The sequence below is a fragment of the Lithobates pipiens genome, unplaced genomic scaffold (genome assembly GCF_037356315.1).
Source record: "Lithobates pipiens isolate NorthernLeopardFrog02 unplaced genomic scaffold, aLitPip1_a1.2 Scaffold_10, whole genome shotgun sequence".
NCBI classification, from domain to species: Eukaryota; Metazoa; Chordata; class Amphibia; order Anura; family Ranidae; genus Lithobates; species Lithobates pipiens.
In genome coordinates this window covers 86,499,721-86,525,852 of record NW_027507686.1, presented here as the reverse complement: position 1 = coordinate 86,525,852, position 26,132 = coordinate 86,499,721, and the positions used below count along the sequence as shown (strand labels likewise).

General features: G+C 44.4%; 1 protein-coding gene across 1 annotated transcript in view; it reads left to right on the top strand.

Moving 5' to 3' along the window:
• Positions 1-7,213: 7,213 nt before the first annotated feature.
• The window catches only part of SLC12A4 (solute carrier family 12 member 4), a 435,256-nt gene continuing 416,337 nt past the window's right edge, over positions 7,214-26,132 (top strand). Inside the window, exon 1 of the mRNA XM_077456642.1 lies at positions 7,214-7,438. Coding sequence (XP_077312768.1) covers positions 7,303-7,438 — 136 coding nt within the window. The 5' untranslated portion in view covers positions 7,214-7,302. The remainder of the gene's footprint in view (positions 7,439-26,132) is intronic.

The following is a 26,132-nucleotide window of genomic DNA, read 5'->3' as shown; positions in this document are numbered from 1 at the left end:
CATGTGTGCCCTCTGTCATTTTTCCTCCCCTTTCTGCTCCCAGCCTTAACATGGCCATGCAGCAGAGCGGGGTGTCACCGTCCCCTAACCAGCGGGGTAGTGTCATTTTTATATATTCAATGTTGGGTAAAACAAATTATATACATAACAACTTCTGCAGGACCCAGTGTTTTTATAGTATCTCCCATCTAGAGTAATTATGTAAATGAGGTGGTATTTTTCTCCCCTTTTCTCAAATCCAGCTGTGTTCTTTTAGTGCCAAGTCCTAACCTGGCATACTTGCAGATGTGGTTCTGCCCCCTAGGATTCTATTGTGGACCAGGAGCAGTGGTGCTAATCCCAGGGTGTCTATCCAGGGATCCCATATGTTCTCAATTTTTTTGGGGCTACCTTGGTGTTTGTATGCGAGTTGTTCTCTAATAAGAGAGTCGTTCACGGATGCTATCCCCTCCATCTGTGTGGGTGCCGTTGTAGACAACCATTTTCTAGCAATACGTTTCCTATCCAAGAATAGTGCCCTTATAACAGCTGTATGTGTGTGAGGCGTATATTGTTCTTCATCTAATGATCCCTAATAAACTGCTGCCCAATACCTTTGTAGTTTTGGGCATTTCCACAGCATTTGGATAAGTGTACCACTGTCAACAAGGCATCAGGGCATAGTGGGCTGTCCCTTCTGTGCCATTTGTGTAAGTTGAGGTTTTGAGTTTTTGGGGGGAGGATAATGATACTTTAAGTACGTTGCCTAGTATGATGTTCCATTCTTTGTCTGTAATATGCCCTATATTGTCCCCCCATCCAGCTTTACAGTTCAAAGTCATCACTTTAGATACATGACAAAGGAGGGAGCTATATATAGAGGAGATTTGTCCCTTCCGGGATGATTAGTTGTGTAAGCACCGTGGACTTGGTTAGCTCCAAATAAGATATTGTAGCTTGTGCCGCTATAGCATGCCTGAGTTGAAGGTATTGGAAGAATGAGGTATTTTTCAAGTTAAATTCTGTGCATAGTGATTGGAAGTCTCGAAGTATACCTCCACAATTTAGTTGTGGAATATAGTTTATTCCGCTCCTTGATCAACTGAAGAAGTTTTGTAGTTTGTTTAGTTCTAGGTAGTTACATTTATTCCATATGCGTGACCAATTGGTGTACCCTGTGTATTGCATATGTTGTTTGGTCTTGTTCCATATCTTATCTATGAGTGTTAGTGTTCCAAATTCACCTGCCTCTATGCATTCCACAAGTCCATCATCAGACGTCTGTGATCAGAGGACTCTGGGTGGAGCCAGCCCGTTAAATGCTGCAGCTGAGCTGCCATGAAATAATAGAATGGGTTCGGTACCACCAGTCCACCCGGGTCATTCACTTCCTGTAAGGTTTCCAGTTTAATTCTTGGAACCTGCTTCCTCCATATTAATGCAAGGTAGAGGGTGTTAAATCTTCTAAACACATGGATAGGGATACAGAGAGGGGCGTTGTGGAGTGCATATAATATTTGTGTGTTCCAGACCATCTTTATCAAGTTGCAGCGACCAACAACAGAGAGTGGCAACTTAATCCAGCTGGTTGTTTTGTCTTGAAATGTTTTAAAAAGTGGGTCTATATTTAGTTTTATATATTGGTTTAGGTTAGGGTGTATAATAATTCCTAGGTATTTGAACTTATCCACTATTCTGATCTGTTCAGCTGTCTGAGGGAGGTGCTCTGTCAGTGGGTCTAAGGGTAGGATAGTTGATTTATCCCAGTTTATTGCAAATCCAGAAAAAGCTCAGAATGTCTGGATCAATTTCATAAGCTTGATCAGGGAAGTGGATGTGTCGCCCGGAAATAGAAGTGCATCGTCAGCATACAATGCCAGTTTCTCTTCCATCCCCCCGCTTAAATACGACTATTTCTGGGTTCACCCTTATGGCAGCTGCCAGGAGTTCTATGGCCAGGGCAAAAAGTAGGGGGGATAAGGGGCAGCCTTGTCTGGTCCCCCTGGACAGGTCAAAGGAGGGAGACAATGTGTTATTTATTCTAATACATGCTTTTGGCTCTTTGTATAGTGGTTTAATCCAAGAGTGGTTTAATTCAGGATTAAGCTTTTCCAGTAGGTATTCCCACTCAACACTATCAAACGCCTTTTATGGGAATGTTTGATCTTTCTTCGTTTCTTTGTGAGGTCAGACACTGATGTGGTCGAGAAGGCCTGGCTCACAGTCTCCGCTCAAATTCATCCCAAAGATGCTCTATCGGGTTGATGTCAGGACTCTGTGCAGGCCAATAAAGTTCCTCCACCCCAAACTCACTCATTCATGTCTTTATAGACCTTCGTTTGTGCACTGGTGCACAGTCATGTTGGAACAGGAAGGGGCCATCCTAAACTGTTCCTACAAATTTGGGAGCATGAAATTGTTCAAAATGTATTGGTATGCGGATGCTTTAAGAATTCCCATCACTGGAACTAAGGGGCCAAGCCCACCCCCTGAAAAACAACTCCACACCATAATCCCCCCTCCACCAAATGATTTGGACCAGTGCCAATAATTATTAGCGTGCATGCTTCAGATGATTTAAAGGCATAAAAGATGTGCCTTAAGTCGTAGTCCTAAAGTCGGGTACACACTACTAGTGTTATTTTCACTGGGTTGAAAAAAAAACCTGACAGCTCAGGTTGGAGCCACTGTACTAATAATCAGATATTAGTACAGCGATCTCCCCCACTGAGCTATTGCATTCTGCCAGGGGGGTGCCCCCCCGCCAAGACACTACGATCAGCATTTTCAGCCATTGGCTTAGAGCGCTGAACGGGAGCTGGCTAGCTGCTGGTTTTCCAGCATGTACGTCTGACAGAAGCCAGCCAAAAGGTCGGCTTCTGCCAGACTGGCTGTCATATACATGGGCCGAATGTCAGATGGTTTTTATTGAACTGGCCAATGTCGCCAGGCATTAGGCCCTTGTGTACTATGCTTTAAAGTAAGCCGCAGTATTTTCATTTTCTAGCAGGAATAAGCTCAGGTGTGTTCAGATCCTAGTCTAATCAAATTTTTAACAGCCTGGAGAAAGATAAAAATCACTTGAAGGCAGTGCAGCATTTTTTTCAGGCAGGTTGGTGGGCACCATCAGGTAGGTTGTATGGGGCCCTATGATTTCTAACAGCAGCCCTGTATACAGTCTCCTTTACTCTCCTCCTGCACACGCTTGCTTGCTCCAGCTGAATCACTGTTAGTTGATCTGACAGGCCCTCAGATTTAGCAATAGTTTGATACAGGCAGGAACTCATAGCCCCTTGTAGTATAACAAAGATTACAGTGAACAGCTTGCACTTCTCTTCTGTGGCTACTGATCACAGTACCAACTTTTCATTCACTGTCAACTCATCTGGCTGTAGCTGCCCCTCCATACCAGTCCTCCAGACTGACTCTTCACCTGCCCACGCGGCTGAGACTCCACCAGCCCACCCGGCTGACTCTCAGGAGATCTCCCAGGGAAGGATGAAGATTTAAGTACACAGCTGTATTCAGGGAGACTAGCTACATGTGGCAGTCTCCCCCCTTGTTAGTCCCCAGTAATGCTGATCTGCTCATGCTAAACTCTCTTGCTCCCATGCCTCCAGGAAGTGCTTCCTCCTGTGTGTTATGGCAGGATTCGTTCAGCACCTGAGCCCTGGGCCAAGACAGGACACCCCCCCCCCCAGACTAGGGTGGCACCCCTGAGGGCCACAACATTCCCCTCAGCACTGTAACGCCATCTTCCACCTTACTGCCCCTGCTGGAATGGAACCATATCTATTTCTGAGGTAAGCTCTGTGCTCTGTAAGCCCACTGCTGGGGATTGGCTGAGGTCTCATAAATATTCAAGGCAGCCCCTCCTAACCTCCACCCACTAGTTCTACAATATTCTCCAATGTCCCAGAAACAGAGGGAGGCACCAGGGGAGCTGTCAGGATGAGTTATCAAGCCCTGAGTCACTGAACTCTGACCCAGATTCCATAGCTCAGGCTTAGCCCTGAGCTACACTAAATTTACCTACTCTAAACTCTAACACTACTTCTGGAATACACTAAAGGGTGCTACAATGCCGCAGGGGTAGATAATTAATAGATGATTATTTGGTGAACAATTTATCATTTTCAAAAGCTAAATCGATACCGGAAAAAGTTTACTTAGGTATTCAGCCATCAAATTCAGCAATTAGTAAGCTAGGGATTTCATACTTGGAAGAGCAAGGGCAAATTATATGTAGATCAGGTATTTGTCGGTAATATATTTAAATCCTATGACCAGTTGCGTTCTGATTATTCACTGTCTCATATACAATTTTACTGATATTTTCAACTTCAGCATGCAGTTCAGAAGCAACATAGCATGCAATTACATAAATCAGAATAGATGTTAATTACAGAGGTGATATCTGCATTAGAGAAGAAAGGGCTGATTTCCCGTATTTATCAGTGGCAGCTTACATCTATACAGGATTCCGCTACACTTAAATGTAGAGCTTCATGGTCAGAGGATATTAGGGAGATAACTGGTGAACAGTGGGATTTGGCCCTGGAGTCCATTCCCTCTGTTTCCCTGTCTGCCTCCCATAAACTTTCAATAATTTTTATTTTGCATCGGGCCTATAGGGAACCAGCTAAGCTATTTGATTGGGGTAGAAGGGATTCATCCTTGTGTCCTAAATGCCATTCCCATAGATTTGAAGTCATACATCTGATTTGGAGGTGTCTTAACTTAAATGTTATTGGACCCAGGTAGTAAAAACAATTTCATTAGTAGCCCAAGTTACCATACCTACTTATCCCCTGATCTGCCTATTGGGTGCTTTAGACTCTGAACTATACCAACCAGGTGCATATATAATGATATCTTACCTCTTGCACCTGGCTCGTAAGATGATTGCTAGATACTGGATGGCCCCCACTGTCCTGACAGTGAAACAATGGATAGATGATGTAAATGGCTTATTATTGCATGAGCAGCTTGCTTACCATCATCACAAAGCTTTACATAAATTTCAATTAATCTGGCAGGCATGGTTGGATACACTAAGTTTAGCCCCTCCTCAATTAATAATGGACAGGCTACTGCAGATGTCAGTGCTGCTGTTAGCACTCAGGTTAGTATTTTGCTTTATGCTCGAGCTCACCTGTAGGAAAGTGTTTTAGTACTGGTTATATTAATACTGTATATCAGGTAATCCCCAGGATATTGAACACTGTATACTTTGTCTTTATTATTATACAAGATTTATATAGCGCCAACAGTTTACGCAGCACTTTACAATGTATGGGGGGGGGGGGCGGCAACACAATTACAGTACAATACAGACTTTTGTCTGAAGGGCACGTGCCTGGATTTTGTCTTGCATATAAACGGTACACAACTGTCGGCCAACAAACATGAACGTAGTGACGTACTAGACATACTAAGAACTGATAAAGAGGAAGTTCAATTGTCAGGCGCCACCCTTTGGGCTCCTTCTGCTAATTTTGTGTTAGTAGAAGTTTGGTGAGTGTTGATTCGCGCTTTTTAGTTCATGCTTTTCATTTTGCGCTTTTCATTTTGTGCTTTTCATTTCGCTTCTGAATGGCTGTTCGGCAACCAGCCATGTCATGGAATCAGGGGAGATAACGTGTTATTTATTATTGGCCTTGAAGTTATTGCTTTGACCCAAGTCCAGTCCAGGAAGAGGAGGAGTTCTTGAACCAAAAATTAATTGTGACCAATTATGTCATATGCCTTTGCTGCAGGAGCTCCAGGAGAATAATCCGGATGATTTTAGGAATTATCTCGAGATGACTGACCCTTGCTTTCACCAACTCTTGGCATTGCTGACCCCCTATATTAAGAAGCAGGGCACATGCATGAGGCTTTTATTTTATAATTTTGGTTGAATAATAATGATTTGATTTGGTATGTTTTCTACATTTTTGGATGCATAGAATGCCCTTTTTGGTTAAGTTCTATTGGCAGCTAGCATGTCTAATTTTATTTGTTTTCTTTTTTTAATGCACAATAAAAAAAAATTGTGTAGAATAATACTTGGCTATGTGTTTTACTTCAAATGACAGTTTGGGAGTAGGCAGTTACATTTTCAAAAGTACAATGTAAAATTAACAAGGGACACCAACATAGTTGTATCTTTGAGATTAAAAACTACAGGATAATGGTGTTGTGGTAACTTGGCCAAAGACCCAAAACAAAAAAAAAACAAAATAAGCATAATAATATTATTCTTGATATCACTAGAAAACAAGAATTTTCAAATATGTTTGCCATAACTCCATCAGTATCACCAGCAAAGCAGCGACATTATTATCCCATTAAAGAAGAAAAGAATGTGCGCTGCATTTTGCCAATTCATAATTTACCACGTCACGAATGTTAAATATCAAATACGAACGCTAGTTTACAAGACCAACGGCTTCTAGTTCGTCCTTGCTTCTGAGTATGTGTGTTTGTACTTTGGACTTTCGTGTGATGGACTTGTGTACACACGATATGAAAATCTGACAACATACTGTTGTCCGCCAAAAATGTACTAGCCTGCTAGCCAACATTTGTTGGCCGAAAGTTGGACAACAATTGTTTGATGGAGCGTACTAATGGTTGGATTTTAGGCAGTCTGTCATCACAGAATTCCCAGATGGAAATTTGATCGTGTGTACGAGGCTTAATTCTTACGATTTTTTGGGGACGAAAACTGTACTAATTATACGAAAATTGGATGTTACGTTCATGTACGATTAAAATTTTATAGTCTGCACATCCAGGTTTTGTTGTACAAAAAAAAAAAAAGGAAGGAATCAGCTGTCAAAAGCACCATACTAACGATCCGAAAATCGGCCGATTGTTCATCGTACGAAATTGTACTTGCTATTTTGGTATCATGTACAGCTTGTGGTGGGATAGTTGTGGCAATTTCGGACTCCAATCAGCACACACCTGAGCTCATCCCTGCTGGGGAAGAAAGAAGAACAGAGTGATTTGGTATTAAATGAAGGACTCTTGGGAGGAAAGTTCTTGTATAGAAGCTCTTACAGAAAAAAAAGCAGCAAAAGCAAAGCCTGCCCGTGACACAGAATAACGGTAAGTTATCGCCCTGTAGAAGTGGCAGTTTTCATCCAGCGATTGTTTTTCTAGGTAGAGAAGAAGGTCGCCGCCGTGACGCCCCGTTGCCTGTCTGCTGTGGTCGGGCGGGGAGGAGCTGCAGATGGGAGGAAGTGAGATTCTACTTTTGGAATTCAGTGGAGAAGAGAGCAGGAAGACTGCCCTGCTTTGGTGGCAGATGAAGCGTTAGATCCCGGGGCCGACATGCCGCACTTCACCGTGGTGCCGGTGGATGACAAGCACAGAGCGGACTATGACGATTTGGAGGGGATCAGCAGAGTGGACTATAGAGAGAAGGGGCACAGATCGTGCGATCCCTACGACACTGTTAGCTCGGACGGTAAGTGACTTACAAGGAGCGCTGGCGGAGGATTGAATTTCTCTATATCGTCCCCCAAACTTAAAAATCACGAAGTTCACTGGAATGTTCTGTGAACGTGGTGTTGGCTGTGAGCCTCGTACGGTTCTTATAGGCGAGTTCCATCAAGGAGTGCCGACGGCGAATGCGCTGATCATCCGCTGGCAAACTTTGCTGGAAAACGTTATGATTGGTTGAATAATTTAGTTTAATGGCTCCTCCCCCATGTTCTAATCTGTTTCTATCTGTAAGATCAGAAATGATATGTTATTTTCTACATTTATTTAAGGCAGTTTACTTATGGAGCAGTAGCCAGCAGTTTTATCAATGCCAGTCAGTGCTACACAGAAATAATAGTTTGTATGTGTCCTATTCACATGCGTTTTATCGCATGTCGCTGTATGCACTGACATGAAGGAACTATCACTTTGTATATTTAAAGCGGCCCTTCACCCCTCCCAAGAAGGATCCCGCCTCCTCATTCCTCCCAGGAAGGATCCCGCCCCTCCCAGGAAGGATCCGCCTCCTGATCCGCCCTCCCAGGAAGGATCCCGCCTCCTGATCCCGCCTCCTCACCCCTCCCAGGAAGGATCCCGCCCTCCCAGGAAGGATCCCGCCTCCTGATCCCGCCTCCTCACCCCTCCCAGGAAGGATCCCGCCCTCCCAGGAAGGATCCCGCCTCCTGATCCCGCCTCCTTACCCCTCCCAGGAAGGATCCCGCCCCTCCGAGGAAGGATCCCACCTCCTCACCCCTCCGAGGAAGGATCTCGCCTCCTCACCCCTCCCAGGAAGGATCCCGCCCCTCGCAGGAAGGATCCCGCCTCCTCGCCCCTCCCAGGAAGGATCCCGCCTCCTCGCCCCTCCCAGGAAGGATCCCTCGCCCCTCCCAGGAAGGATCCCGCCTCTCCCAGGAAGGATCCCGCCCCCTCACCCCTCCCAGGAAGGATCCCGCCTCTCCCAGAAAGGATCCCGCCTCCTTACCCCTCCCAAGAAGGATCCCGACTCCTCCCCCCTCCCAGGAAGGATTCTGCCCCTCCCAAGAAGGATCCCGCCTCCCCACCCCTCCTAAAACAATACAATCGATTCAGTTACAGTGATGATGCCCAATGATTACAAAGCGAATAACCACAATTCTCTGTCAGCAGTACACACATAGAGTAGTATCCAACGCGTTTCAAGATATTACGTTGTTCCTCTTCAGGGAAAAGTGGTTATGATTACACAATAATATCATATAGATATAGAATCATATCCTGGACATCTGCCTCAAATAAAAACAAGGAGTTTTGCCACCATAGGTTACCAAGAGTCCAGAAGGTGCGGGGAAAAAGAAGGAGAAGGGGGCGCCTCTGGGTGTAGATTTTTTTTAAAAGCAATTTATTCACAAGTCTAAAACAGAGAGATTTTGCACTCACGTTTTCCAAAAAATAAAATGGCATGTAGGATAAGAGGGGTTATCTGATTTGTCCGTCACTTCAAATCCGGTCCGCAAGTGTCCTATTGTCCTCTCCTGGCGTTACCACTGGTTTGTTGTTTCGAAAAAGCCGGCTCGGTGGACGCAGAGGATGTTTATCCAAAGCGAGGCTTGGTTGACTGTGACACGCGGGTCGCAGAATTGTGACGTCACGGCGGGCGACGCGTTTCCTGAGCGTTCGGGTCGAGGTTGGCCTGATTGGCCTGATGAAAGAGCGCGGTCGTCTCTCCACCTCGACCCGAACGCTCAGGAAATGTGTCGCCCGCCGTGACGTCACAATTCTGCGACCCACGTGTCACAGTCAACCAAGCCTCGCTTTGGATAAACATCCTCTGTGTCCACCGAGCCGGCTTTTTCGAAACCACAAACCAGTGGTAACGCCAGGAGAGGACAATAGGACACTTGCGGACCGGATTTGAAGTGACGGACAAATCAGATGACCCCTCTTATCCTACATGCCATTTTAATTTTTGGAAAATGTGAGTGCAAAATCTCTCTGTTTTAGACTTGTGAATAAATTGCTTTTAAAAAAAATCTACACCCAGAGGCGCTCCCTTCTCCTTCTTTTTCTCTGTAACAGTCTAGGAGCCTGGTTTCAGCTCCCTGCGGTGGCAGCCCTGCATGTAGAATTCCCACCCAAGGAACGAAAGACACTTTCCTGGGACTTGATAACAAAAAGATCTCATATGTATTATCGTCTCATATAACTCTATACAGACAGCCTTTTTGAGTACATTATTATGTGATTTTTGCTCCTCTAGTTGTTGTGTACCAGAAGGTGCGGGGCAAGGGGGGTCCAACTCAAACTACCCACAAGGGGCACAGAACCCAACTCCAAAGGGAACGCCACACCATAGGCCAGGGATGTAGTAAATCTAAGCCTTTACCCTAGGTTAACATGTGTGATGAGGGAACCAGCACGATTACAACGCCGGTTTCCGCATCGCTCCTCTCACTTGTGAGTTCAGCCATTGAACACGCATTGAATTTGATTGGCGCCTGCAGTCCCTGAGATAACGCTGACCCAGGCTCAAGGTATATGGAGCTAGTTAGTTAACTCCAGAATACCAAAACCTGGAATACAAGCACAGGAGTTTCATTCATAAACTTGGAGCATATCGTCCAGAGGAAAAAGGGACGGAACAAGGAAGATTTTCAACAGTAACTCTATTGAAAGAGTCTGCAATGACTCACAGTGATTGGAGATGGCCTGTCTTGTCCAGTGCATGTAGGCCTGGATGCTCTGAAGGGCAGCTTACAATACATATCCCAGGAGGAATAGGCTTTCATTAAAGGAGAGGAGGGGCGGGCTTAATAGTGTGTTATAGTAAGGCCTGCCCACTGAACCTGGAAGGGCCAGCAGGCTTCTCCGTGACGATATGTAGAACACGGTGGCATGGGAAGGAGCTGTGGCCAGGCATGAAGTGATCTTGGCGGGTCAACCCTGAATCCATTGCATGGGTGAGTATCTGAAATGTGCAGTAAGTGGTGGTTGGGAGTGGGGTGTTCAGCCAGAGTTCCTCTTTAACCCTTTGGCACCGGCCATGTGCAATATTATTTATTTCAGGTACTTGTATAGCGCTGTCAATTTATGCAGCGCTTTACATATACATAACATACATACATACAGTACAGACCAAAAGTTTGGACACACCTTCTCATTCAAAGAGTTTTCTTTATTTTCATGACTATGAAAATTGTAGATTCACACTGAAGGCATCAAAACTATGAATTAACACATGTGGAATTATATACTGAACAAAAAAGTGTGAAACAACTGAAAATATGTCTTATATTCTGGGTTCTTCAAAGTAGCCACCTTTTGCTTTGATTACTGCTCCGCACACTCTTGGCATTCTGTTGATGAGCTTCAAGAGGTAGTCACCTGAAATGGCTTTCCAACAGTCTTGAAGGAGTTCCCAGAGATGCTTAGCACTCGTTGGCCCTTTTGCCTTCACTCTGCTGTCCAGCTCACCCCAAACCATCTCGATTGGGTTCAGGTCCGGTGACTGTGGAGGCCAGGTCCTCTGGCGCAGCACCCCATCAAACTGGATGGAATAGCATGCCGCTGCAAGATGCTGTGGTAGCCATGCTGGTTCAGTATGCCTTCAATTTTGAATAAATCCCCAACAGTGTCACCAGCAAAGCACCCTAACACCATCACACCTCCTCCATGTTTCACGGTGGGAACCAGGCATGTAGAGTCCATCCGTTCACCTCTTCTGCGTCGCACAAAGACACGGTGGTTGGAACCAAAGATCTCAAACTTGTACTCATCAGACCAAACCACAGATTTCCACTGGTCTAATGTCCATTCCTTGTGTTCTTTAGCCCAAATAAGTCTCTTCTGCTTGTTGCCTGTCCTCAGCAGTGGTTTCCTAGCAGCTATTTTACTATGAAGGCCTGATTCACACAGTCTCCTCTTAACAGTTGTTCTAGAGATGTGTCTGCTGCTAGAACTCTGTGTGGCATTGACCTGTTCTCTAATCTGAGCTGCTGTTAACCTGCGATTTCTGAGGCTGGTGACTCGGATGAACTTATCGTCCGCAGCAGAGGTGACTCTTGGTCTTCCTTTCCTGGGGCGGTCCTCATATGAGCCAGTTTCTTTGTAGCGCTTGATGGTTTTTGCCACTGCACTTGGGGACACTTTTTCAAAGTTTTCCCAATTGTTCGGACTGACTGACCTTCATTTCTTAAAGTAATGATGGCCACTCGTTTTTCTTTACTTAGCTGCTTTTTCTTGATCATACATCACGGGACACAGGAGCTTCATTACATAGTGGGTTATATAGGCACCTCTGGTGATTGGACACTGGTTGACCCCAATTAAGGAGAATTCCTCCCCTATATAACCCCTCCCATCTGGGAGGCACCTCAGTTTTTTCGCCAGTGTCTATGGTGATGGTCACGTAAAAACTTTAGCTCTATGCAGGTCCCTGCGAGGGCCGAAGGGCTACAACAAACCGGATCCATACCTCGGGCCGATATTTGACTCCCAAGATGGTATGGTACCCGGGCCTCGTCAGCCGAAGAAGCGAGGTTTTGCCTGTAAGTCCTCTCCATTGGTAGACTGGGCTCTGGGAAAACCAGACTTGGTGTACTGTTTATACAGAGCACACGAAAGTTTCTGGCAGAGCTTTCTACATGACCCAGGTGGGAGGTTCTTCCGAGAAGGAACCCCAGATAAACCTGAAGGTTGGCTAACAATACCTGCCGTGATGGGTGACGGCTGGAATTTGTCTGGTGCGCCTGATTCTGGGCAGAAGATCTTCCTCCATTCAGTTGTGCATGAGACTGTTAGGGAAGATGGTCGCCTCCTTCGAGGCCGTCCCATTCGCCCAGTTCCACTCAAGGCCTCTGCAAGGATGCATCCTTGCGGCTTGGAACAGGAAGCCCCAATCTCTGGATCTTCCTATGCGTCTATCCCCAGGGACACGCAAGAGTCTTGTCTGGTGGTTACAAACCAAGAATTTGCTGAAGGGCAAAACTTTTCTTCCTCTCTCATGGAAGATTATCACAACAGATGCCAGCCTGACAGGCTGGGGAGCTGTATTGGAGGAAACATGCTCGCAGGGGAAATGGTCTGCGACCGAGAATCTACTGCCCATAAACATCTTGGCGATCCGGGCGGTTTACATGGCTCTCATAAAGTGGTCTTACAGACTGCGAGGTTTCCCGGTTCGCGTTCAGTCCGACAATGCCACCGCAGTGGCTTATATCAATCACCAGGGCGGTACCAGAAGTCTGGTGGCCCAGAAAGAGGTGAATCGCATACTTGTCTGGGCAGAAAAGCATGTTCCGTGTCTTTCTGCAGTCTTCATCCCAGGAGTGGAGAATTGGAACGCGGATTTTCTCAGCCGCCAGCAGTTGTGCCCGGGAGAATGGGCTCTGCACCCCGACGTGTTTCAGAACATATGTCACAAGTGGGGTACTCCAGACGTAGATCTGTTTGCATCCAGGTTCAACAGGAAACTGGACAAGTTTGTATCAAGGACAAGAGATGCACTTGCTCAGGGGTCAGATGCTCTGACAGTTCCCTGGGATCAGTACAATCTGATCTATGCCTTCCCCCCGAGCCCGCTTCTGTCGCGGTTCCTGGGAAGAGTCAAGAGGGAGACAAAGTCGGTCCTTTTGGTGGCCTCGGCTTGGCCCAGGCGACCATGGTATGCAGAAATCATGAGGTTGGCAGTAGGCAGGCCATGGACCCTCCCTCTCCGGCCAGATCTGCTCTCACAGGGTCCAATCTACCATCCTGCTTTACGCAGTCTGAATTTGACGGTTTGGCTGCTGAGACCCACATTCTGAGAGACCGTGGCCTTTCGGGGCCAGTCCTTTCAACTCTGGTCAATGCCAGAAAGCCGGCCTCCAGGCTTATTTATTACAAAATCTGGAGGACATATGTTTCCTGGTGTGAACTCAGGAAATGGCATCCTAGAAAATATATCATTAACAGAATCTTGGCCTTTCTCCAGTCAGGCCTAGAGATGAATTTGGCCATAAGCACTATCAAAGTGCAGATTTCGGCCCTGTCAGTATTTTTTCAAGAGCCGCTTGCATCACATTCCCTAGTACGGGCTTTTATCCAGGGGGCTATGCGGACAAAACCGCCAGTTAAACCTCCGGTATGCCCATGGTATCTGAATTTGGTTCTCTCGGCCTTACAGGGGCAACCATTTGAACCTTTGCATCTGGCTTCTTTAGTTCTCCTGACTAAAAAGCTGGTCTTCTTAGTAGCCATATCTACGGCTAGAAGAGTATCAGAGTTGGCAGCTCTTTCCAGTAAGGAGCCGTATTTAATTATCCATAAGGACCGGGTGGTCATGCGTCCCAACAGGTCCTTTCTACCTAAGGTGGTTTCGGGTTTCCATTTGAACCAGGATGTAATCCTACCATCCTTTTTTCCGGACCCTCAGTCCACAGAAGAATAATCTTTACACACTTTGGATGTGGTTAGAGCAATCAGTATGTATCTTCAAGCAACGTCTCAGATAAGGAAAACTGATTGTTTGTTTATTCTGCCGGAAGGCCCTAGAAAGGGCCAGGCGGCGTCAAAATCCACTCTCTCAAGGTGGATCAGGCAAGTTATTTCTCAGGCCTATGGTTTAAAGGGGAAGATTCCTCCTTTTCGGGTGAAGGCGCACTCTACTAGGGCTGTTAGTGCTTCTTGGGCAGTGCATCACCAGGCCTCCCTGGCTCAGATCTGTAAGGCTCAGTCCACACATTCACCAGATTCTATCAGGTGGATATCAGAGGGCAAGAGGATATCGCCTTCGGGCGCAGTGTACTGCAGGCTGCAGTTTAGGTCCTCCGGTCCCTGGCGGTCTATATTTATGATCTGTGTCTCCCTCCCCTCAATCTGAGCATTGCTATGGGACATCCCACTATGTAATAAAGCTCCTGTGTCCCGTGATGTATGATCAAGAAAATGGGATTTTTATATACAGCTTACCTGTAAAATCCTTTTCTTGAGAGTACATCACGGGACACAGCGCTCCCGCCCCTCTTGGGTTTTACGTGGTTTCTTATTGCTTTGCTACAAAACTGAGGTGCCTCCCGGATGGGAGGGGTTATATAGGGGAGGAATTCTCCTTAATTGGGGTCAACCAGTGTCCAATCACCAGAGGTGCCTATATAACCCACTATGTAATGAAGCTCCTGTGTCCCATGATGTACTCTCAAGAAAAGGATTTTACAGGTAAGCTGTATATAAAAATCCAATTTTTCTTGCCATAATACAAAGTCTAACAGTCTATTCAGTAGGACTATCAGCTGTATACTGTATCCACCTCCTGCACAACACAACTGATGGTCCCAACCCCATTTATAAGGCTTGAAATCCCACTTATTAAACCTGACGGGGCATACCTGTGAAGTGAAAACCATTTCGGGTGACTACCTCTTGAAGCTCATCAACAGAATGCCAAGAGTGTGCGGAGCAGTAATCAAAGCAAAGGGTGGCTACTTTGAAGAACTTAGAATATAAGGCAAATTTTCAGTTGTTTCACACTTTTTTGTTCAGTATATAATTGGACATGTGTTAATTCATAGTTTTGATGCCTTCAGTGTGAATCTACAATTTTCATAGTCATGAAAATAAAGAAAACTCTTTGAATGAGAAGGTGTGTCCAAACTTTTGGTCTGTACTGTATGCCTAACACATATTCATACATTCTAGGGCCAATTTAGACAGGATCCGATTAACCTATCAGCATGTCTTTAGAGTAAATATACAGCCTCTTGACGCCTGGTCCTGAGCGCAGAGGGGCCACATATTTGTGTGAATTGCTGCCAGTACACGTGCTGCACCCTCCCGACAGTTATTATAACCTAGTTTTCAGATCACGTGACAGCCAATCACAACAGTTATGTGATCTTGAGCCCCACCTCCTGGCATCATAAACTTCTTAAAGGGCCGTAAGGCGCCAGCACCCAGAGGTTAAAACAAAGTTGAGTTAAAAAATAAGAAAACTGTGTTATAGACAGAAATACGCATCATAGCACCCCATAGTGCTAGCTTCCTTTAGCCAAGACTTGTACCTACAGGTAAGCCTATACCTGTAGGTACTATGAATATCTCCTAAAGGTAGATGTAGCCGATGACGTTATCGGCGCATGCACTCTGAAGGTCTGGCTTACAGTGCTGGACCTTCAGAGCCCATGCTGGAAATGGCGGCTCCCATGTGAATGCGCGGGAATGACTTCATCACTGCTCTGGAACCCAGAAGACATACACCGAGGGAAGATGTCAGCCGTCTCAGCAGTGAGTGGGTGCCAATGGAGGTGGAGGTGCTTCGTTCTAAGGTAAGTATTTCATAATGTGCTAGTATGTGATGCGTACTAGCACATTATGCCGTTATCTTACAGATTTTCCGTTTTTTTTATTTATTTATTCTTCAGTGGTTTACAACCACTTAAATAATAACAGAATAAGCTCACTTTTTAGAGGAAAATTATAAATGCACAATTTTTTGCAGGGTAAAAAATAATGTACACGTATTTTATTTCTTTTTGAAGAATGTAAAGCATTGCACCAGTGATCAGCAGATTGGTGGTGCCATGCAGGTCTTCTACAGATTTGTTAGTATATCTGTATCCCCTTACAAATGGGCAGGCAGAAACAATCTGACAGGAAGAATCAATGAACTACCACAGCGCCGTGGTAGTTCATTGAGAACTACACTCAACACAGCTGTGTGAATGAATGACGTGGCCATGTGGGCTGTCACTTATTTCAAAAAGTGACAGCTATTACAGGGAACTTCTCCCCTACTGCTGTCACAGGGACGTGCAGGGGAATATGTTGTATGTTCCATCCCAAAAACAGGTGAACTTATCTGTTAACAATAATATGCATAAGGCTACCTCTTATTCAATGCAGTGCTAAAGCAACAAAAATGAAACCATAAATACAAAAGGGGGGAAAAAAAAGTACAATGTATCAGTCCCGCAAAATATGTACAAGCAGTCCCTGGGTTACATACCAGATTGGTTCTGTTAATAAGTTCTAAAAGTGGTTGTAAACTGCTGCACTTTTTCTTTCTTTTTTTTGTCCTGCCTTCAAGGCAAAGGCATAATCTGCTAGTATGCATCACATACTAGCACATTATGGGAAATTTGCCTCAAAACAAAGCCTTCCAGCTAGAGACAGCGTCCATCTTCACCCGTCTTCATTCCGGGCATGGGCGCGGAAGCCGCCGGTCATGGCACATGGCTTTGAAGAAACGGCATGGGCGGCCATTCTTTCAGAGCTCATGTGCTAGTGATTTCACTGGCTGAATGTTCAGTAGATATCTCCTAAACCAATGTTCCTCAACTTCGGTCCTCAAGTACCCCCAATAGTGGTTTTCCGGATTTCCCTCAGATGAAACAGTTGTGGTAATACCTAAAGCAGTAAAACCAATCAAATCACCTGGGCAAAATAATGGAAAGCCTGAAAACATGACCTGTTGGGGGTATTTGAGGTCTGGAGTTGAGAAGCATTGTCCTAAACGGTGCATGTTTAAGGATGTTTACACTACCTATAGGTAAGCCTTATTCTAGGGCAATGATGGCGAACCTTGGCTCCCCAGATGTTTTGGAACTACATTTCCCATGATTCTCATGCACTCTGCAGTGTACTTGTGCATCATGGGAAATTTGGTTCTAAAACATCTGGGGTGCCAAGGTTCGCCATCACTGTTCTAGGGTTACCTATAAGTAAAACTTAAAGATGGAAGTTTATTTCCTCTTTAAAGAGGAACTGCAGTCTGCTCACATCATTTCTAATAAAACATCTTTGCCATTCTGAAGCTTCCCTCCAGCCACTTTGCATATTATTTTATATATACAGTACTGTGATTATGGACTTGCCAAATGTGCTGCAGAACTCTCCCTCCACTGAGTCTGGCTGCAAACATTTTAGCTGTGGGCATCTTCCTGCATTTACACAGACACACACCTCTAGCTCTGCAGCTCTTATTGGCCCTCTTATGACTCAGCCCTCTCCCTTCCTGGCAAACTCTCAGAAGAATGTGAGAGAGAGAAAGCTGTGCATTTCATAAGTCTAGGCATTTTACCAGACAAGAAACCTGAAGTGTTAGTGTCAGAAAAAAATGTTTTACTATCCAAAATTAAAACAACAAGGGCAGAAGATTTAATAGATGGAAAAAATCACTGAAGATCTGCTTTAAGTTAAATTTGCATGTATGTTGGAACAGGTAAATTGTTTAAGTGTAACTCCAATAGGGAAAGGTTAACACCCCTGTAACATTTGTTTTGCTGTCTGTGCTGCTGTTCAGAAGATTTCCCCTCACTTTCTGTCCCTTTGACAATTGGTTTTGTATACATTTGAGTGGAAACAAGGATTGGTGATCAAGCTTCAGTCAAGACACCTTTTTGCACTAACCATTCTTGCAGGAGTGATTTTGCCTTCCTATGGGGAGATTTCCTCTCACTTCCTGTTGTCTCCCTCCGTTTGTAAGTATGTATCATGTTTAAAGCGAAATTCCACCCAGAAATGGAACTTCCACTGATCGGATTCCTCCCCCCTCCGTTGCCTTGGCACCTTTCAGGGGTGAGTGGGGAACAGATACCTGTCAAATCCAGGTATTTTCTCCCACTTCTGGGCGTAAATCATCAGAATTTGTTCGGCGAACTACGCAATGTCCAGCACCTCCCCCCCCCCCCCGCTGTCTTCCTCTGGGAGACACATAGGTCCCAGAAGACAGCAGGGACCATTCAGATTACACAGCGCGACTCGCACATGTGCAGTAGGGAAGTCACAAGGCTTCACTTCCTGTTTCCCTTAGTAAGGATGTCGGCGCCTGCACACAGAGCCAATCCGTCGCAGGCTCCCTGGACAGGTAAGTGTCCATATATTAAAAGTCAGTAGCTGCAGTATTTGTAGCTGCTGACTTTTCATTTTTCTTTCCCAGGCGGAACTCTGCTTTCATTTAGATGTTTTTAACTCAGGGACTGCCTGTATACATCACAATGTTTAAACAGAATGAAATAATCTTTTGTATAAACACGAGAAACAATGTGTCTAATTTAGTGAGACAAAGTCCACGTCCTCTGTAACCCCTTGCTTGCAGATCCTATAAAGCTTCTTATCTCTTATTTACTACCTCTGTGACTGAAGCCCAGTATACACTATAAGAAAATCCGACGAATAATCCTCTGTTTTATCTCAATGTTTCACAGCAATACCAATGGATGATACCAATTTGTAAGAAAATTCTTGTACGACACTGACTTTTTGTTATTTTTATTTATTTTTTTGTTATTTGTTTCTGATCATGCTCAGTCTTTCATACTGGATTTTTCTCGTACAAAAACAGTGATCTTTTTGCTCTTGACGTACGAGAGATTTTGTCGTTTCTCCTATCGAAAATAAGTCTGAAACTGGTGTCAAAAGTTATGAACACACCCACTATATGAAAATCCAAGCAATTGTGCCTTGTACAATTTATTTATTTTTTTTCTTCCAATTTTTGTCATAGTGTGTGCTTCGCTTTAACCACTTTAAGACCACACATATACTGCACATGTACCTGTATGTCGTTTCATTAAATAGATACTGTGGGTGAGGCCTGCTGGCCACCTGTGATCACTGCACAGAGAGGCAGAATGGGGCTCTGCCTATGTAAACAAGGCAGATCCCCATTCTGACAGGGGACAACATGGAGATCTGTTGTTCCTTGTTATCAGGAACAGCGGTCTCTGTGTTGTCCCAGTGAGCCCAGCCCCCACACAGTTAGAACATACCCAGGGAACACAGTTTACCCCTTGATCACCCCCTAGTGTTAACCCCTTCCCTGTCAGTGTCATTCATACATTGATCAGTTAGTATTTATTTATTTTTTTGCACTGATCACTAGAGCTGCACGATTCTGGCTAAAATGAGAATCCCAAATTTTTTTTTCTCTTTCTTAGAATAAAGATCACGATTATCGTGGCGTAACATCTTTCACATGATACAAAAAATCGGATTAACTTTACTTTTTTTTTTTTTTTTTTTAATTAATGTGTATTTTTTCCCCAAAAATTGCTTTTGACCAGACAATCGCAAATACAGTGTATTCCTACTGTTTCTGACTGAATGGTCCCTGCTGTCTTCTGTGACCTGTGTGTGTCTCCCAGAAGAAGATAGCAGGGAGGGAAGAAGGAGGTTCCAGACATTGCGTAGTTCACCGCACAAAGTGTGGACATCTATGCCCAGAAGTGGGCAAGTGGGAGCAGATTTGACAGGTATCTGCTCCCCACTCCCCCCTGAAAGGTACCAAGGCAACCAGACTGTCGCAAATGCAGTATAACATAAAATATTACAACATCCACTGTTTTATTCTCTAGGGTCTCTGGTAAATTATATATATATATATATATATATATATATATATATATATATATATATATATATATATATATATATATAATATTATTATTATAAATTTTACAGGACTTGACAAATTTGCTTGGAATCTAGGAGCCAGCTAAAAAAAAGTTAGGAGCCAGATTTTTTTTTTTTTTTTGACTGACAAAAAAAGCTTTATTTTCAATATAAAAATTAACCAATCTAAAATTTACACAGAAAGAAAACTAGAACGAGTGTGGCTGCTTTTATTTCCTGCCTTGCAGGGACACAAGACCGCAATATCCCCACTAAGGGTCCGATCAGGTCCGCCTGAAAAACTGACAGGCGAACTTGATCAGACAGCCCATGTGAAAGGGGCCTTTTTGACCCCATATCTCGTATTTAAGAGGTCCTGTCATGCTTTTTTCTATTACAAGGGATTTTTACATTCCTTCTAATAGGAATAAAAGTGACACAATTATTATTTTTTTTCAAAAGAACAGTGAAAAAATAAAAGTTAAACGCGGCACGTCCCGCCGAGCTCGCATGCAGAAGCGACCGCATATGTGTGTAGCGCCCACATATGAAAGTGGTGTTCAAACCACTCATGTGAGGTATCGCCGCAATTGAGAGAGAGCGAGAGCAATAATTCTAGCCCTAGACCTCCTCTGTAACTCAAAACATGCAACCTGTAGAATTTTTTTTTTAAATGTCGCCTATGGAGATCTTAAAGGGTAAAAGTTTGTTGCCATTCCACAAGCGGATGCAATTTTGAAGCGTGACATGTTGAGTATCAATTTACTCGTCGTAACATTATCTTTCACAATATAATAAAAAATTGAGCTTACTGTTGTCAATTTTTTTTATTTTTTATTTTTTTAAGTAAGTCCACTGCGCAAATACGGTAGTATTGCTAGCGACCGCCATTTTATTCTCTAGGATCATGGAATAAAAAAAAAAAAATATATAAATATATATATAAATAATATAGGCGCCAGATTACAGAAAGAACCCTAGGACTGCAGAAGGCCGCAAAGCCACAAGCTCAATTACCGGCCGGCGCGGCCCAAGGTGATTGCGCCCGGGGGTTGTGTGCGCACGGAGACAGGATACCCCAGCTGTACTGCGCCAGGTCGCTAATACTAGTCGCAAATGCGACCTGGCGCCCAGAGTTTGTTGAGCCCTATATATATAATGTTTGGAGGTTTTAAGTAATTTTCTAGCATAAAATACAAATTTTAACTTGTAAGCAGCAAGTGTCAGAAAAAGGTTTAGTGTTTAGCACCTCAATACCAGGCACTTACACTCCCTTCCTGCCAATTTTCATTATCATCTTGTTCCCACAAATCAAGCTTTCTTTTGGTGGTATTTTATCATCTCTGCATTTTTTTATTTTTTACTAAACAAATAAAAGACCTAAAATTTTGAGAAAAAAAAGTTTTTATTTTGTAAAGAAGTACGTTTTTCTCCTTCACCGATAAGGTGGCACTGATAGGCGGCACTAATGGGCACTGATAGATGGCATGGCATTGATGGGCATAACTGTCAGGCATTGGGGATGGGCACTGATTGGCAGCTGCCTGAGCACTGATATGCATTCCCCTAGTGGTCTAGGGTGGCATACCTAGTAGAGGTGCACGATTAATCGTGAGAAGATCGCGATCTCGAATCACCCCCCCCACGCGATCTAAAGTCTGGATGACCCGCGATTTTCGATTTAGCGCTGCCAGTTCCACGTAACCAGCGTGGAACCCAAATGGCGGATATCGGAACTAACGTCAGCCACCGGAACTGATGTCAGTCATCGGAGCTCATGATGCGGTGCGCCGCTGCCTGGGCATGGGTGGCCCGGGAAACAGCAGCGAGTGCGCACTGCAATGTTTGTCTACAACTCCCAGCATGGCTGTTTTTAGGGGGGTGGTGATAGAGTACTGAGGACTGGAGTGGACTACAGTATGACCCTATAGGGTGAGTTGTTAAATAATGAGGCTGGTGTACAGAGGACTACAACCCCCAGCATGGCTGATTCTATATTATGGGGCACTGCAACCCCCAGCATTACTGCTGTATGGGGATTATGTCCCTATATGGAGCAATATAAACTACCTGAAGACTGACTGCCATAAGGCCCTATAAGAGGTGGTGTATTGAGGACTCTAACTCCCAGCATGACTGATTTTGGCTTATGGGGGACTATAACCCCCCAGCATGATTCTGGTGTATGGGGGACTACAACCCTTAGCATGCCCCTATGTGGGGGGGACATATAACACTGAGGACTGCAACTCCCCACCATGACTTATTCTCTAAGGGGGACTACTATTCCCAGCAGGGACCTGTGTATAGTAGTGAGGAGTCCTCACTACTATACACAGGTCCCTGCTGGGAATTGTAGTCCCCCATAGAGAATAAGTCATGGTGGGGAGTTGCAGTCCTCAGTGGTATATGTCCCCCCCTCCCCACATAGGGGCATGCTAAGGGTTGTAGTCCCCCATAAACCAGAATCACGCTGGGGGGTTGTAGTCCCCCATAAGCCAAAATCAGTCAAGCTGGAGGACTGCAGCTCCCAGCACAATCATTTTTGTGGGGGGACTACAACCCTTAGTCGGGCCCTCTAGCACTTAGTGTATAGTTCTGAGCAGTGTAACTCCCATCATGGCTGATTCTGTTATGGAAAGACTACAACTCTCAGCATGGCCCTGTAGTGGGCCTTATTTTTTCTTATTTATTCTCAGTTTTTGAGAATCATGAGAGAATCGTGATCTTCATTCTAAGCAAAAGAATCGCGATTCTCATTTTTCCCAGAATCGTGCAGCTCTAATACCTAGTGGTCCAGGGTGGTGCCAATCACTGGTGGACGTGGGTGGGTATCCAGGGGGGGGGGCGCTGCACTGATAAACAATCAGCACAGACCCCCCCCCCCATCAGGCGAGCAGCTGATCGGCTCTCCTCTACTCGCTGTAAAACGCGAGTGAGGAAAAGTGAATCAATGGCTCTTCCTGTTTACATTGTGATCAGCCGTGATTGGACACGGCTGATCACGTGGTAAAGAGCCCCCATCAGAGGTTTTTTACCGAGATTGGTGTATCTGTGTGTCTGACACACCGCACCACCGGCACACGAGAGCGGTCGTTCTGGGAGGACATCATATGACCAGAACGAGAGCCACGCTGCTCAGCCATCATTTGATGGCCGGCGGGTGGCAAGTGGTTATAGAGAACCTGCAAAAATTAAAAGCCAGCAGCTACACATGCTGCAGCTGCTGTCTTTTAATAATAGGACACTTACCTGTCCTGGATGTCCACATCGCAGCTGATGGTTTCAATCAGCTGTGGGGTGCTGCCGCAGCCATTGCGAGTAAAGGAACCCGGCAGCGTGGCATTACAGCTTCACTTCGGGTCCCGACTGCGCATGTGCGAGGATATGCTGAGCTCTCCTACTTGTGGTGGGGGAAGGAGGAGGGAGCCGAGCTGCTGGCATAATTTGCCATGGCCCGGACTCCCCGAAGTGGATAAGCACAGGTATCTGCGCCCCCCCCGAAAGGTGCCAAATGTGGCACGGGGGGGGGGGGGGGGGAGATGAGTGTAAGTTCCTCTTTTGGGTGGAACTTCACTTTAAGTGGTTAAACGGACCTCAATTACAGACCAAAGTTCATCCCTTTTGAGCGAAGAACGAAATTTTACTTGGTTCATAGCTATCGGTAATGTTGATCTAAGCTTGGCAGGCTGCCTGGATTTTTTATTTTTTGTCAGCTGTCAGAAGTGATCAGAGAACTTTCTGCACTTCTTACATAGAATCAGCAAATGCTGTTTTAAGATCGGGAGGGGAGTAGAATCGTGATTTAGATTCTTGATGATTAATCGTGCAGCTCTACTGATCACTATAATAATGTCACTGGTCCACAAAAAGTGCACTTGGGATCAAATTTTGGGGCCGCAAAGTCAGTTTCGCTACAAATCGCAGATCGCAACCATTACCAAATAAAACGAGAAAAAGCACTCGTATTGCCTCATCTGCGAATATTGGGAACAAAAAGAAAAAAAAAAGGAATTCAAAGAAAACCTGTGTTCGAACTTTAAAGGCACAACACCCTGGGAGTACAAAAAATGATTTAACATTTATTGAAAAGTACATTATAGTATAAACACCAGAGACATGAAAGAGAAAGAAATAATAAAAATCACATATACAAATAAGAATCGATACATGATGTGAGCCCTAATGAGAGTCCGACCACAGGTTTTCTTTGAATTCCGTTTTTTTTTTTCTTTTTGTCCGCAACCATTGCCAGTAAAAACAAACAAACAAAAAAATAAGTCAATATATCCCCTATTTTGCAGATGCTATAACTTTTGCACAAACCAATAAATATTCGCTTATTGCGTCTGTTTGTTTCTTTTTTGCCAACATATGTAGCAGAATACATATTGGACTAACCCAATGAATACATTTTATTTTTATTTTTTTGTTTTATAGCATAAAAAAATAAAAACTGCAGAGGTAACCAACAAATAAAAGCGAATTTGTTGGGAAAAAAAGGACATACATTTTGTTTGGGGACAATGTTGCAGAACCGCCAGTTAAAGCGATGCAGTGCTGTATCGCCAAATAAATGGCTTGGTCATTAAGGGGGTAAATCCTTCCGGGGCTGAAGTGGTTATTCAAGTGTGCTGCCCCACCAGCAGCTCTTGGATATAAACTCACTGGTTAGGATTGGCCAAAATTAAGCAAATTGGGCTCAAATAGCAGTTTTCACATGGATTGATGGATGTATGGACAGATGCATCACAGCGTCTCCCACTTTAGCCCTCGCCCAAGGTGTCTCACAACACCAACTCCTAAGCAAATAGATATGGATATGCCAAAAAATATTAATAAAAATGTGCTTTATTTTATGTGAGTGTATAATTGGGGGAAAAAAATCTTCACCCCAGATGGCAGTAGTAGTGATCCTCACTCCTCCCAGCAGCTGCCTGTGTGTTCCAATATACAAGCGGCGGCTCTCACGATACCGCCCGCTGCTGGCCACGTGTTTCGTCAGGAAAGCCACTTTCTCAAGGGTTGAGGAAAGTGTACATGTGTGTTCTATTTATCCCCCTCCAGGCCCTGACATCTTAAAGCAGTATCTCTTTGACTAGCACATATGGCAAGTGCTACATCTGCCTACAATTCCAATTCAAACTTTTTTTTTTTTTTTTTTTTTGTTTTTTTTTCAACAAGTTCCAAAAAGATAAAAAAATTAAAACCACAGCATGCAGTGGCAATATAACAGAATAGATATCTGTTCCATGTAAACCAGTAACCATATAAGTAAACCGATATATGCCTCAATACATATTATCTGAAATTGATCAAGATACAGTGCCTTGAGAAAGTATTCATACCCCTTTTCCACATTTTGTCATGTTAGAACCAAAAACAAATGTATTTTATGTGATGGGCCAACACAAAGTGGCACATACTTGTGAAGTGGAAGGAAAATCATAAATGGTTTTCCAAATTTTTTACAAGTAAATATCTGAAAAGGGTGACGTGCAATTGTATTCAGCCCCCTTTACTCTAAAACCCCTAACTAATATATAGTAGAACCAATTGCCTTCAGAAGTCGCCTAATGAGTAAATAGAGTTCATCTGTGTGTGATTTAGGCTCCATGCACACTGAAGCTCAAAAAAGCTATTTCTGGACGCCAGATTGCTGGCAGAAAACGCTGGTTGAAAAACCTGCTTTTAACAGCGTTTTATACTAGCGTTAATGAGCGTTAATGAGCGTTTTACAGCGTTAGCGTTAATGGGCGTTTTTTATAAAAATACACAGAGGACACTCCAAAAATCCCACAATGCATTGAAAAATAGAATGCCGAACACTAATGAACGAGCGTTAATGAGCGTTAATGAGCGTTTGTCGTTTTTTGCCGCTGAAAAACGGCACTTTGAACGCGAATTTCTGGCGTTCAGAAAAAAGCCCATAAACTCCACTGCTCATTAAAGCTGAAAAACGTCCATGTGTGCATGGACACATAGGCTAACATAGAGTGGAGTTTATGGGCTTTTACAAAAAACGCCCAAACTCCAATAAACTGCAGTTTATCAGCTTCAGTGTGCATGGAGCCTTAATCTCAGTATAAATATAGCTTTTCTATGAAGCCCTCCGAGGTTTGTTAGAGAACCTTCGTGAACAAACAGCATTATAAAGGCCAAGGAACACACCAGACCGGTCAGGGATAAAGTTGTGGGGAAGTTTAAAGCAGGGTCAGGTTATAAAAAAAAAATAAAATATATCCCAAGCTTTGAAAATCTCAGAGAGAGAGAGAGAGTATGGCACAACTGCAAACCTACCAAGACATGGCCGTGCACCTTAACTGACAGGCCGG